At 43.2% G+C, this 13,365-nt stretch overlaps 1 protein-coding gene across 2 annotated transcripts in view; it reads left to right on the top strand.

The window, feature by feature from the left end:
• Positions 1–13,365, top strand: part of ADIPOR2 (adiponectin receptor 2) — a 37,411-nt gene that overhangs the window by 16,638 nt on the left and 7,408 nt on the right. The window contains exons 2-5 of one of the 2 annotated variants that reach the window (XM_043440383.1): positions 2,527–2,783; positions 3,193–3,243; positions 9,126–9,251; positions 13,114–13,285. In XM_043440383.1, the coding sequence (XP_043296318.1) occupies positions 2,613–2,783; positions 3,193–3,243; positions 9,126–9,251; positions 13,114–13,285 (520 nt within the window). In that variant the 5' untranslated portion in view covers positions 2,527–2,612. Of the gene's footprint in view, positions 1–2,526; positions 2,784–3,192; positions 3,244–9,125; positions 9,252–13,113; positions 13,286–13,365 lie in introns of those variants that run through there. The other variant, XM_043440382.1, reaches the window with a different exon arrangement.

Raw genomic sequence — 13,365 nt, 5'->3', positions numbered from 1 at the left:
TATGCTAGTATCACTTTTAATCCTAGTAATACCTAGTTCTGTTTTCAAGCTCATTCTCTGTTCTGAATTCCAGACTTGTGTTTCCTGGTGCCAGCTGAACATTTCTTGAACTTCAGACCCCATTTCTGAAAACTAATTCATTCTCCTACTATGAATTTACTTCTCCCCATATCATCTCTTCATCTCAGTGAGTAGTGTTCTGTGCAGTTGGCTGCCTGAGCAAAAAGCCTGAGTCATCTGAGTTCTTTCTGTCTAGTCTTCATGGACCCTCATTCAGTTATCCAAATGTCGATTTTTCTGTACTGAGCATATCTTGAGTTTGTCCCTGTTCTCTGATTTTTGGGCAGACCCTGGACTCCTTGCCTTGCATATGCTGTTTTCTCCTCACAGAGTACCTTTCCTCTACTCTGCTTGGCAAACCCCCATTGCTTTTGGGCAGAGTTAGTGACGCTTGAGTCTGCTCCTAGAACACATGAGGCAACTTTTCAAAGACCTTAGATCTGCTCTGCTTGCTGGGAGTTACCCAGTTTGACTTGTGTAGGATTTCTACATCTGTTCATAGACTCAGAGCACCTCTCAGTTAACTTGCTTTTTCTTGCCAGGTGTTATGTATTGGGTTCCTTTCTTTCTTTTCCCTCTCTTTCTCTCTCTCTCAACTTGTGTGTAATACTGCAAGCGGAGCATTCATAGAATCTTGATGAATGAAAAATTTCTCTTTGAATAACTTAGAATATGCTAACTATTCCCTTAGAATAACTCTTTGGATTAACAGATAATGGTGCTCTGAAGTCTTACTTTCCATCTCCATCTCACTCCCTTTTCCTGTTAAAAATCTTAGAGCAAATTAAAGCCTAATTCCAGATACTTCCCGTGTTTTTATTCTTCTTAGCAAGAAAATCATTTATGCAAGTACTGTTGGACCATAGTTCAGCTGCTAAGTAACCTGATCTCTGAGCCTCAGCTTCCACGTCTATATAATGGGGGGTAAAATACCCTAGAGGGCCATCCGTAAGAATTGTGTGAGGTCCTGTGATACAGAATTTAACTTTGCCGATCCACAGTAAATGTTAGATCCCTCTTCCCTGAAACAGAGTGAAATGGTGGGTGTGAAACAGCTTTGTAAATAAGTATGTATAAGCCACTAACATTGTTTGTTCTTTCAGAAGTGGACATTTATAGCATAGTTTATAATCTCACTACTAGAATGTGCTTGCTTAGGCCTTTATGTGATAGGCACAGGTCCAGTTTTGGTGATGTTTAAAGATTGTGTTTGTTCTTGTTCTAAAAACTTGAGAGAACTCTTGCAACAAACTCAGATGGTTCATGAAACTAACAGCTGGCTAATTCTTAGTCTAATTTGAACTCTTGAGCTAATGCTTAGTCTTGTGTGTCCACCACATACGCTAAGTGTACCTTTCACCCTCTCTGCATGCTGGCTAGGCCCTCCCACTTGGCCCACTCCTCCTTTCCCCCGTAAGAATTTTGCATCTCCTGGGATTTATGAGCATAACATGTACCTTGGCTTCTTCCTGTTTTCAATTTTTTTAGTTGGATTGGCTATGATAATCTCCTTATTTGGATATGTAACTTAAATCTCTAAAATAAGCTTTTGTCCTACGAGTTTATGAGTTAGAGGGCCAAGGACTTGGAATTATTGAACTCCTAGGAAACTTATGTGATCCAGTTTAGAGAAATATTGATGACTTCTGAAAGTGTTTTTACCACTTAAGAACATTTAAATGTCATCCTATTCATTAAACATTTATGTGCACAGCACTTTCTGGGAGCTCAGAGGGGTATGAAAGTGTGCTCTGGCCCTGAGGTTTTACCTTCCAGGGTAGTCCAGTTAGAGTTCGAAACAGCTAAAAATACTGAAATATCAGACATTAAGCAACTTAAATGCAAAACATTACCATTAATATATGCCCTGCCAGTCAGAGGCATTGTTTTATTTCATAAAAGTGTGGTGAATTTTGATTTCTTTACTTATGAAGTAGAAGTTAGAATACCCTGAAGAATCGTTGTGATGATGTAAATGAAATTGAAAATGTAAAACCTAGTTGTAGTACATAAAATCCACATATATTCTTTCTATATTAGGTATTTTTTAACTGAAAGAGTAGTACATGGCATATGGGGAAAAAAATGCAGGCAGAATAAAGTGAAAAGTAAGCTGCCTCCCTCCTAACTCTAGGTTCTTCCTTGTGTATATACTTGTGCACCGAAAACACAGTTTTGAATATTTAAATAGTTATCCTGTGTACAGAAGTATATGTGTTTATGATTATATTCTTTTATTAGAATATGTAAGTGGGAATATTATACACGTATCTTTTGTATTCTGATTTTTTCATTTAAAAGTAGATCTTGGCAGTCCTTTTTTCAACAAAATAGGTTTTTTTTTCATACGTTATTTATTTTTCTTAATGAGTACAGAAAATTTTAGTTTTAGTGTATAATAATACAACCTGTGTCTTCCCACATCACTCATGCAAATATGTTAATACAGAGCTTTCTCTCCTGTAGAGTCAACTCAGTATCCTAAATATCCACCCTCCCAAGAAGAAGGGACAGAAAGAAAGACTCCTTTGTCAGAAAGCCTGGGGTGTCCCATGAACGAGGCAGAGGAAAACCGGCTGGAGCACAGCAAGACTCCAGAGCCAGCCCTCAGGCTCAGGAAAGGGCACCAGCTCGATGGCGCGAGGAGCGGTGACAGTGACGTCCGCCCTGGAGGGCGGGAGCCTCTTGTAGAGGCATCTGTCCTTTCTTCCTATCATAGAAAAGTAAGTTAAAGTGAAAGAATGGTGAGTAAAAACAGATTTATGAGAATGTGCCTGGAGGAAGAGTGTTAAAAATTATGCGGACTCTGCTGGAGAGAGGATGGCGTTTTGAAAAGGAATCTCGAGCACATTTGTAAGATTTTGAAGTCTCTTAAGTTATCTAGACACCTTTTCTGTTGACATGTAAAACCACACTTAAGCTGCCCTATCTTGTTGAATGAAATGGGTTTTGTAGTTACCATACATCCCTTATAGTTTGACCATGCTTTAGTGAGGGCATTATCGTTTCTATTTTTGGAGAAATTCTGAGTGTATGCTGAAACTGCTTCTCTAGATGCTTTGTCTCCAGTGCATATCGTGGGAGACAGTAGACTTCTGGGAAAAGAACCTAGTCTTTTCTTTTACCTTCCAGAGGAAAGACCACCTTTTGAGTGACTCAAACAACTCTGCCTGGAGAGCAAAGGTATAGATGTCTGTGAGCAGGGCCACTGGTCTGCATGGCTGTCTTTATGCCAGTACCATACCGTGTCCATGACTGTAGCTTTGTAATATGTCTGGAAATGTGATGCCTCCCACTTTGTTGTTCTTTCTCAAGACTGATTTGACTGTTCAGAGGTGTCTGAACAAAGAGTCCTTTGTCATTCCATATGAATTTTAGGATTGCTTTTTCTATGACTGGGGTTATCTAAAAGGAAGTGGACATATATTAAGCGAAACTAGATGAGGCTTGACTTGGTTCCTAAAGAACTGGAAAGCATTCCAGGCAAAGGGAGTAGCAGATGTGCAGACTCAGAAACGGCACAGTGCTTTTAGGGAATAGCAGAAATGATCGTAGCTAAGTGTGTCCAGTGCACACTGGTGTATGCTGAAGTGTGAACCTGCAGAATGTTCGGTATGGCTGGAACGAAGGACAGAGGGTACAGGGTGTCAGTTTGTTAACAAGTAAGCCTAGACAGTGGAGCCTAAAATCCAGATCTTTAACCCTTGTCCCAGTATTTTATCAGCCAAAATTCTTTCTGAAATGTGTAGTGTTATGTATTGGTTGAAGGGCATAGACTATTACTTCTAGGTCTCTGACTCTAAAGCCTTGGCTCTTTCAGCTGTATTTGCTGAAGTTTATAGTTTGTGTTTCATAAGCATCTATAGATAACACAAAAGAGACATTTCAAACCATTTCAAACCAGGTTACCCTGATCTTTAGTTTTATGGCTTTATTTCATATCTCTGAGTTTTTAAGGTATAAAGTTAAATAAAGAGAGCAGCCTTTATGGTTGTCCTACTTTTCCTCTGCTCCAGATTCTTCCTCATAAGTGGGGGCTGGAGCCAACTCTTGATTCATTCAACCTAGGATTTATTGGACTGATTTGCTTTAACCAAACTCATAAGAATGCCACAGTTTGTTAGTTTATCATAAGAAAGCTGATTTGTACTTAGACTCCTGTCTGCCAGTCACTTCGTTTTCTTTTCTTGAGGTCTACTTAGGAAACTCAATAAAGATTAGAAAACAGTTGCTTTGTGAGAATTAAAAAAAAAATTAGATGATTTTTTTAAAAATTAGATGATTTTAAAGATCTTTTCCATCAAACTGATAAGAGAGAACTAGTCTTTAAGGTTAAGAGTATGTATATTTCTAGGCAGACCAGAATGAATGTTCATGTAGACTAGCTGTTGTACTTACTGTGTTGGATGATACCAGAGACTCAGTGATCATCGCTTAACTCTTTCAGCTCCTGTTTTTGTGGACACCTTAGTTTCTGCTGACCCCTGTGTGTGTATGGGCTATATATATCAGCTTGCTAGTGCCCTTACTACACACTGCAGATTTCTAAATTTAAGGCTGGATTCAACCTGTCAACTTTCCAAAAAGACTATCAGGATAGCCCGTTGATGTATAACTGAATCACTTTGCAGTACACGTGAAACTAACACAGCATTGTAAGTTGACTGTACTTCAGTTAAAGAAATGGTTAATCAAAAAAGGCAAGCAAGCAAGCACACAATAACTTGTTGATGAGATGAAGCGAAGTTTCTTACTGCAATAAGAGTGAGCAGCACCCTAAGGGTCTTGTTTAGAAAGGAGAGTTTGCGGATAGCTGTGTGTGTGCTTTGGGGCCTTACTGTCGTGGTTTATGGCAGGTCTTTCAGTCCCGAGATCATGTTGACATTGCACAGAGTTTATGATGGTTTTGGTAGTTGGAGCAAGTCTAGTGAGCAGATACTTGATAAGGGAGCAGATCTGCCCAGTTCAGCAGCTGTACTAAGAGCTAGTTGAGCAGTCTAATGTTACTGAATTTTTGAGAAGTTCTGAAGCTCATAATAAAGGTACCTAGTGGTTTGTATCCTTACTCTTCCTGGGCAGGTATTTTCTGAACACACGAAGTCATACTGTATGGGGGCCTTAGCTTGTAGTCCTTGTGATTATATGGATGCAGCAGGCCTCAGTTCTCAGACTTCTGGAGGAGCACACACACTTTGACCCAGGTTTGGTGTCCTGGCCCCGGATACCTTTCCGTTTCCTTGACCTTTATATTCTTGTCGTGGACAGCATTACGATTGTGATTAAGAACAAGTGGCAAGAATATTGTGCAAAAAAGTCCTAATGACTTGGATAACCATGATGATGTGGTCACTGACCTAGGACCAGACATACTGGAGTGTGAAGTCCAGTGGGCCTTAGGAAGCATTACTACAAGCAAAGCTAGTGGAGGTGATAGAATTCTAGCTGAGCTATTCAAAATCTTAAAAGACTACGCTTTTAAAGTGCTGCACTTAAATGTCAGCAAATTTGAAAAACTTAGCAGTGGCCACAGGACCAGAAAAGGTCAGTTTTTATTCCACTCCCAACAAACAGTAATGCCAAAGAATGTTCAAATTACCATACACTTGCACTCACTTCACATGCTAGCAAGGTTCTGTTCAAATTCCTTCAAGCTAGCTTCAGCCGTACGTGAACCAAGAGCTTCCAGATGTACAAGTTTGACTTTAGAAAAGGCTGAGGAACCAGAAATCAAATTGTCAACGTCCGTTGGATCATAGAGAAAGCAAGGGAATTCCAGAAAAACATCTGCTTCATTGGCTATATGAAAGCCTTTGACTGTGTGAATCACAACACACTGTGGAAAATTCTTAAAGAGATGGAAATACCAGACCACCTTACCTGTCTCTTGAGAAACCTGGATGCAGGTCAAGAAGCAGCAGTTAGAACTGGACATGGAACAATGGACTGATTCAAAATTGGGAAAGGAGTACATCAAGGCTGTATATTGTCACCCTGCTTATTTAACTTATATGCAGAGTGACGACATGTGAAATGCCAGGCTAGATGAATCACAAGCTGGAATCAAGATTGCTGGGGGAAATATCAACATCAGATATGTAGATGATACCACTCTAATGGCATAAAGTAAAGAGAAACTAAAGAGACTCTTGATGAGGGTGAAAGAGGAGAGTGAAAAATTCAACATTCAAAAAACTAAAATCCTGGCATCCAGTCCCATTGCTTCATGGCAAATAGAAGAGCAAAAAGTGGAAACAGTGACAAATTTTATTTTCTTGGGCTCCAAAGTCACTGCTGATGGTGACTGCAGCCATGAAATTAAAAGATGCTTGCTCCTTGGAAGAAAAGCTGTGATAAACTTAGGCAGTGTATTAAAAAGCAGAGACTTCACTTTGTGGACAAAAGTATATATAGTCAAAGCTATGGTTTTTCTAATAGTCATGTATGGATGTGGACCATAAGGAAGGCTGAGCACCACAGAATTGATGCTTTTGAACTGTGGTGCTGGAGAAGACTCTAGAGAGTCCCTTGGACAACACGGAGATCCAACCAGTCAGTCCTGAAGGAAATCAACCCTGAATATTCATTGCAACGACTGATGCTGAAGCTGAAGCTCCAGAACTTTGGCTCCTGATTGCAAGAGCCAATTCATTGAAAAAGACCCTGATGCTGGGAAAGGTTGAGGGCAGGAGGAGAAGGGGGCGATAGAGGATGAGATGGTCGGACGGCATCACTGATTCAATGGACATGAGTTTGAGCAAACTTCTTGAGATGAAGGACAGGGAAGCCTAGCATGCTGCAGTCCATAGGGTTGCAAAGAGTTGGACTCGACTGAGCAACTGAACAACGACTATAGCCTGTGGCACTTGTCTACTGACTTCTAGTACGTAAATATGTGATTTATGTCCAGCTCTTCCCCTAAATTTCAGCTGAACTGAACTAGTCTCTTTTCTTCAAAATAGTGCTTTTGCTTTCCCCTCTCGACAGTTCTTTTATCTTTCCAAAATTCTAATTCCTCATGCAGCCTTTCCTGAGCTCCACATTCCGTTTCTAAACTGACTGTACCTTATTTTTGTTACAGTTATCTTTGTGGCTAATTTGGTCCCTTATTAGATTGTACACCCAAGGAAGGCAGAGACTGTATCTTACTCACTTTATAGAAAACGTCCTTTTAATAAATATTTATTAAACTGAATTGAGCTGAGCTGGGCTGAAGCAGACAAACCCCCAGTAGACTGATGGGTTATTGTCATTTTGTTAGACTGATCTTTAAGGAATTTGGTCTTTATCACTCTGGTTCTCTTTCCAGAGGTAAAGTACACCCCGGTGAATTAACATTTTAGCTTGTACTTTGTATGGGTCATCAGTTGGATATTATTGTGTTTTGAGAGATAACCCACTTTAACTTATCTCACAGATGACGGGAGCAGGAAAAAAAGATTTGAAAGCGTCTTTGTACTCACTTCAGAGCACTGACGTCTCTTTAAGTGTAGATATAGTGATTTATTCATAGGAAGCCTTAGAGCATTACGGTTTCTGCCTTTACTTTAGGCAGCTTGGGTTTTCGTCGTTCACCATTCACACTGCCCTGTTTCTCTTCATAATTCGTGTTGATGACAGTTAGAGGTGTGACGATAGGAGCAGAACATAGCGTGCATTTAGCCCCCATGTGTGATCATCTTAGATGAAGTTCGTTGTTGAAACAAATCTTTGGGTCTATGGTTTAGTGGCTACTGGAAGGGGAATTGAAAGTAATTTCCACTCCTGACAGGGTCATTCTTTAGAGTTCATATTGGAAGACAGAGGCTTTTATATATAATGTATATCGTTCCCAGCGCAGACTTTCCAGACCTTCATCATATGGCAGAGCTATAAACTTGCCTGTGTGTCGTGGAGAAAGCATTTTTGTCTTTGTTCTGGCCACTTAATTCCTACTGTGTTATCCTCTGTTTAGCCAAGGAAACTACATTTACCACCACCCACTCTGTGAAGAACTCTGATTAGCAACTCTGCAATCCTTGACCATAATAAATAACTATTTATGATGTTGTGTTTTAGACATTTGTTTTTTGAGGCCATGTTTGTGAGTATTCTGTTATAAGAGGGCTCAGTAGTTGTGGTGCATGGGATTATTTTACTAATATTTTTGGTTGTGCTGGGTCTTTTTTGCTGCGTGTGAGCTTTCTCTAGTTGTGGTGTCAGGCTTCTCACTGTGGTGGCTTTTCCTGCTGTGGCGCACAGGTGCTAGGTGCACGGCTTCAGTAGTTGCAGCAGACAGGCTCAGTAGTTGTGCCTTGCTGGCTTCAGGCACAGGGGCTCAGTACTTGTGGCATGTGGGCTCCATCGTTGCAGTTCTGGGCTCTAGAGCGCAGGCTGTAGTTGTGGCACGTGGGCTTAGCTGCCCCAGAGCGTGTGGTGGCCTTCCCTCTCAGACCAGGGATCGAACCCAGGTCCCCTGCACTGGCAGATGGATTCTCATCCACCATACCACCAGGGAAGTCCCTGCCCACTGTGCTTATAGGTTTAGACAAGAATACTATCACAGTAAGGTGGTTGTCAGGATTAAATTAACTGGCCTGCCTTTTGTACTTGGTGTGTTTTAAAGATTTAGTAAATAGTTTTGCAGTGTTTTTTCCTCCTTTCCGTCTTTTCCCCTAGAGCACTTCCTGCCTTGTATTTATTTTACACTTCCGGGTGGGATTCTTGGAGATTTTCCCGTCAGTAATCTCTGAGCTTTGTATGTGTAATGGTATTTTGTGGTCCATGAGTATAATTCTTACAACAAAAAACGAAGCGTCCAAGGCCACTCCTGAACCTTGCTACTGAAACAAACAGGAATGCTGCTGCCGTAGTTCAGTTGTCCGCAGAGAAGAATCAGGCACCTCTTATTTTTAGTGCTCATAGTAACTCTGTAATAAACAGACCTTACTTCCTATATTGTTAACTTGCCTGAGGCCTTGATTTAACCTTAAGAGAGTTTTCACTGTATTTTTTTCAAGGTAAAAGTATTGTTTGCTTTCTCTGGCTCCTGATTTCTGTCCCCGACTGTCTCTGTGATTGCCTTGCAGAGCGTGGAGGAGCGTGAGTGTGATGATGATGATGGAGCATCTCAGGAAGACGAGGGGTTCATGGGCATGTCCCCCCTCCTGCAAGCCCACCATGCCATGGAGAGGATGGAAGAGTTTGTTTGTAAGGTAAGGTGGCCGTTCCTGGACATTTCCATGCTGTGTGTTTAGTCCTTCCCAAACAGAAGTCTGCGAGTTAGGAGCGCGGGGGTGTCGTCTCTGGGGCGAGTGTGTGTCCCAGTCGGTAGGAGCAGCGTCAGGACATGAGCCCGTGCAGTGCACCAGTCCTTGCGTGCCTGCAGCAGCCCTGATAAAGGTTTGGGAAAACTAGATCATCTGGCCGGGAAACCGGCTCACAGAGTAGACGTCTTGTTGACCAGTTAGACACACAGAAGGAGACAGAACTGGGGGTGCTCGATGCCTGAGACCCTGAGTCTGCTCTGCAGCATGCCGCTCCTCTCCGGGTCCAGCGGGTGATGGACTCCTCCTCAGGTGGGACTTGCCTAGTCTTCACACGCATCCAGTGTTGCCAGTGTGGCTGCTGTGTTTTCTGAGTCATTAGGATCCCTGTGGGCCTCCGTTCTCCTAAAATGGCATCTGGAATTGGGGTTGCTTGTTTCGAAAACACGATCAGGGACACTGGTATGTATGGGTTTAGCCACTTGATCCATCTGATCCTGGCAGGTGTGACCTCAGGTCAACACAGTTCAACCTGTGTGTGTAAATTTATTATTAAACGTTTTTGAAGAACTCTTGATCATTTGGAGAAAATTTTTTCTGACACTTTGATTTTTCATGAGTTTTGTGAAACCAAGACTTTTTATGTGTACAGTCTTAGATCCTAAAAACTAAATTTAGGTTTTTCTACATTTACAATGATGCTAGAAATAATTGGGGCCAGTTGACTTAGAGTCCGGTACTTTGGACCAGAGCTGAGAAGAAAACATTATAATCTGAATATAGACATCTCTTTCAAGACCAGAGGGATTTCGGGGAGAGGGTGGCAAAGTCTAAACATTTATGGATCTACTTTTAGAGCCCAGAAAATTTTAATCAGTGTTTGAAAACTGGTGAAGAAAAAGCCAATCAAAACATTAAACCCATTCTAGTAATCACTGTCTCAGTAGAGTTAGAGCAAAGGGATACAAAAGATACACTTTGGTTTTCAAAAGCAAATTTTTCCCTTAAATCTCAGAGTTGAGTATTCAGTCACTCACTAGGGATTTTTATATTTATGGATCAGTGGGGTGCTGTAGGTAACTTGACTTTTTGTTCTCCCTTCTGAACCAAGAGAGTAAGGCAAATAAAACTTTGCAGTTTAAGAGCTAACAGGTGGTGAATAAATAGGACACTTGTTTGCTGTAGACTATGATTTACTGAAGGAAAAGGAGTGGGTCATAAAATTATTATGAGCCCCTGTTATCCCCTAGAAGTGTGTCTGTGCGGAAGGGGCAGGCTTCCTGAGTCACCCCACCCACCGCGGCCGAGCTCCTGACTGTCCTTGATAAACCCGCCTGCCTGTACTTGGTAACACCGGATTCTGTTTCTTGGAAGCAAGTAAACAGACAGTTGAGAATGCGGTGTCCTGCCCTCTTGCCTGTGTGCTTTCCCTTGTGGAGAAGGCTTTCCTACAGGCATAGGGGGAGTAAATAAAGTCATCTAGGCTTTAGAGAGTGTTTGTGTTTGGCATCTCTTTTATTCCAGCCTTCAGTCGTTGCTAGTCTACCAGCATAGTCTGGCCCACGTGGACATAGAGGTCTTCTGTGGGTCATTTTTTTAAAAATATGTTTTGTGTATCATATGGTCTAATACCGACCTAGTGAGCCCTTGCTAAGTTGTTTGATTTAGGCATTGCCCTTTTCAAGCTTGTAAACAAAGGTGCCTTTGACTAAGCCCTGACCTTGTTCTTCCTGCCTGGAGTTGAGGGGGGGGAACACCTGTTTGGGTCGGCATCTGGCTGCCCTGCAGTTGAGTGGTGGGTGCAGTGTAGTGATGGGGGCACAGCACCTGGGCCCCCGTCTTCAGAAGCCAGAGTGTGTGTTTATGGGGAAAGTCGCTCTGACACTGTGTACCGGTGTCACTGGTAAGAGCTAGTAACTGCTCGTGTGATAACACAGTAGCTCTTCTCATACGATCACAGCAGAGCTGTTCGCAGGCTGTGAACTGCCTGGAGGGAGGCGAAGATTGGTTTCCATCTTAGAAAATAAAGTTCTCCCCAAGTGAAGCTGAGTAGCCGCATCTGGTGACAGATGAGTTTATTTTGTTGCACGTTAGGAACCGGCAGGGGGAAGGCGGGTGAGCACAGGCCCAGGGTCGGGAGGAGGGTGGAAACGGAGCTTCAGTGCCATTGTGAGGGGGTCACTGCTGTTCTTTGGTTTTTCGTCCCACCCCAGTGGAGTACAGGGAGGGGAGGGCTGGGGTGGGCACGGTGGCCGGCAGGTGGGGCCCGAGGGGAAGCCCTAGGTGGACATTCTCCTACCTCCTTGGCGTCTGTTTGACTCAGCAGGGGCAGGATAGTTTAGGTGGAAGTGGTCTTACAGTGTGAGCTCACTGGTCTGAGAGACATGAAAAGAGCGGAGCGCTGAGGCTGACGTGGTTTTTAGGAGGGGCTCCCCCACCCCCTATCCCTTTCCTTTAGAGCCTGACTGGGGAATGACAGTGAGGAAGAGGAAGGGTGGGAGGCTGCGCTCCTTTGCTGGCTCCCCAGGCACTAGCTCTCTGGTGGTCCGCCTGTGGGGACAGCAGGATTGCACACCACCTTTGGGGTGAGGGTGCCATGGGTCATTTCTGTGGATCCTCGTAAGTTCCCACACTCTTGTCCTCATTTTATAAACAAGGAAACTGAGGCTTGAGGATTTTTGTAGTTAATGAAAGCTCCTTCAACTGGGTAATGGCAGAGATCCAAGGTTTTCTGACCCCTTTGCTCCTTCTTTCTGCTTCATTATATTTGTTGTGATTAGACGAGAAACCAAAGGAGAGGGAGGCAATTTTAACAAAAGGCACCTAAGTGTGAGTCTATGTTTTTTCCCCACCAACAGGAATATTAAGTATAAAAATGGTCTTACTTAATACAACAGGGATTTTTCCTGGTATATATTAGGGGCTTCCCTGGTAGTTCAGTTGGTAAAGAATCCACCTGCAATGCAGGAGACCCCAGTTCGATTCCTGGGTTGTGAAGATTTGCTGAAGAAGGGCTAGGCTGCCCACTCCAGTGTTCTTGGGCTCCGCTGGTGGCTCAGCTGGTAAAGAGTCCGCCTGCAGTGCGGGAGGCTTGGGTCGGATCCCTGGGTCGGGAAGATCCCCTGGAGAGGGGAAAGGCTACCCACTACAGTATTCTGGTGTGGAGAATTCCATGGACTGTATAGTCCATGGGGTCACAAAGAAGCGGACATGACTGAGCGACTTTATGGAGAAGGGAATGGCAACCCACTCCAGTGTTTGTGCCTGGAGAATTGCATGGACAGAGCAGCCTGGTGGGGTACAGTCCATTGGGTTGCAAAGAATCGGACACTACTGAGCGATTAACACGAAGTCTGTAGTGAAGGATGAAGGAGGGGCATCTGTACGGGCGGGACTTCAGCCCCTCATCTTGCCTTGGCCAGACCGAAACAGAGCTGGAAAGCACTTTTTTTTCTTCTTGGCCGTGTCTTGTGGCTTGCCCGTGTCAATTCCTCGACTCGGGACTGAACCCAGGCCCTCAGCAGTGAAAGCACAGAATCCTAACCATTAGGCCACCAGGGAAGTCACTTGGGTATTTTCTGTGACTTCATTTGCTCTCTCCTTTTCCTTAGAAAAGCTCCCCTACCCCAATAAAAAGAATGTATTTTTTCCTCAGTTTTTTCAGAATATAGGACATTATGCCTTTGAATGCATCTGTCTTCCTAAAGATAGTTTACTTTATCTCATTGTAAGGCAGTTCAGTAAGAGATAGCTGTCAGTGTTGCTGAATCAACAGTTAAACCCGCAGAGGTATTTGCTGATACTCTTCCAGGTCTGGGAAGGTCGATGGCGAGTGATCCCTCACGACGTGCTGCCTGAGTGGCTCAAGGATAACGACTTCCTCCTGCATGGACACCGGCCCCCAATGCCTTCTTTCCGGGCCTGTTTTAAGAGCATTTTCAGAATACACACCGAGACAGGCAACATCTGGACACATCTGCTGGGTATGTTGAGTAGTAATGGTTAATGTGACCATTCTGTTCCTCCCCCCACCGCTATATTTAAGGGTAAGGACAGAACTTAA

Source organism: Cervus canadensis, chromosome 21, assembly GCF_019320065.1.
Source record: "Cervus canadensis isolate Bull #8, Minnesota chromosome 21, ASM1932006v1, whole genome shotgun sequence".
NCBI classification, from domain to species: domain Eukaryota; kingdom Metazoa; phylum Chordata; class Mammalia; order Artiodactyla; family Cervidae; genus Cervus; species Cervus canadensis.
The sequence above is the reverse complement of the archived record's forward strand: the minus strand, read 5'-3'. Positions and strand labels throughout refer to the sequence as shown.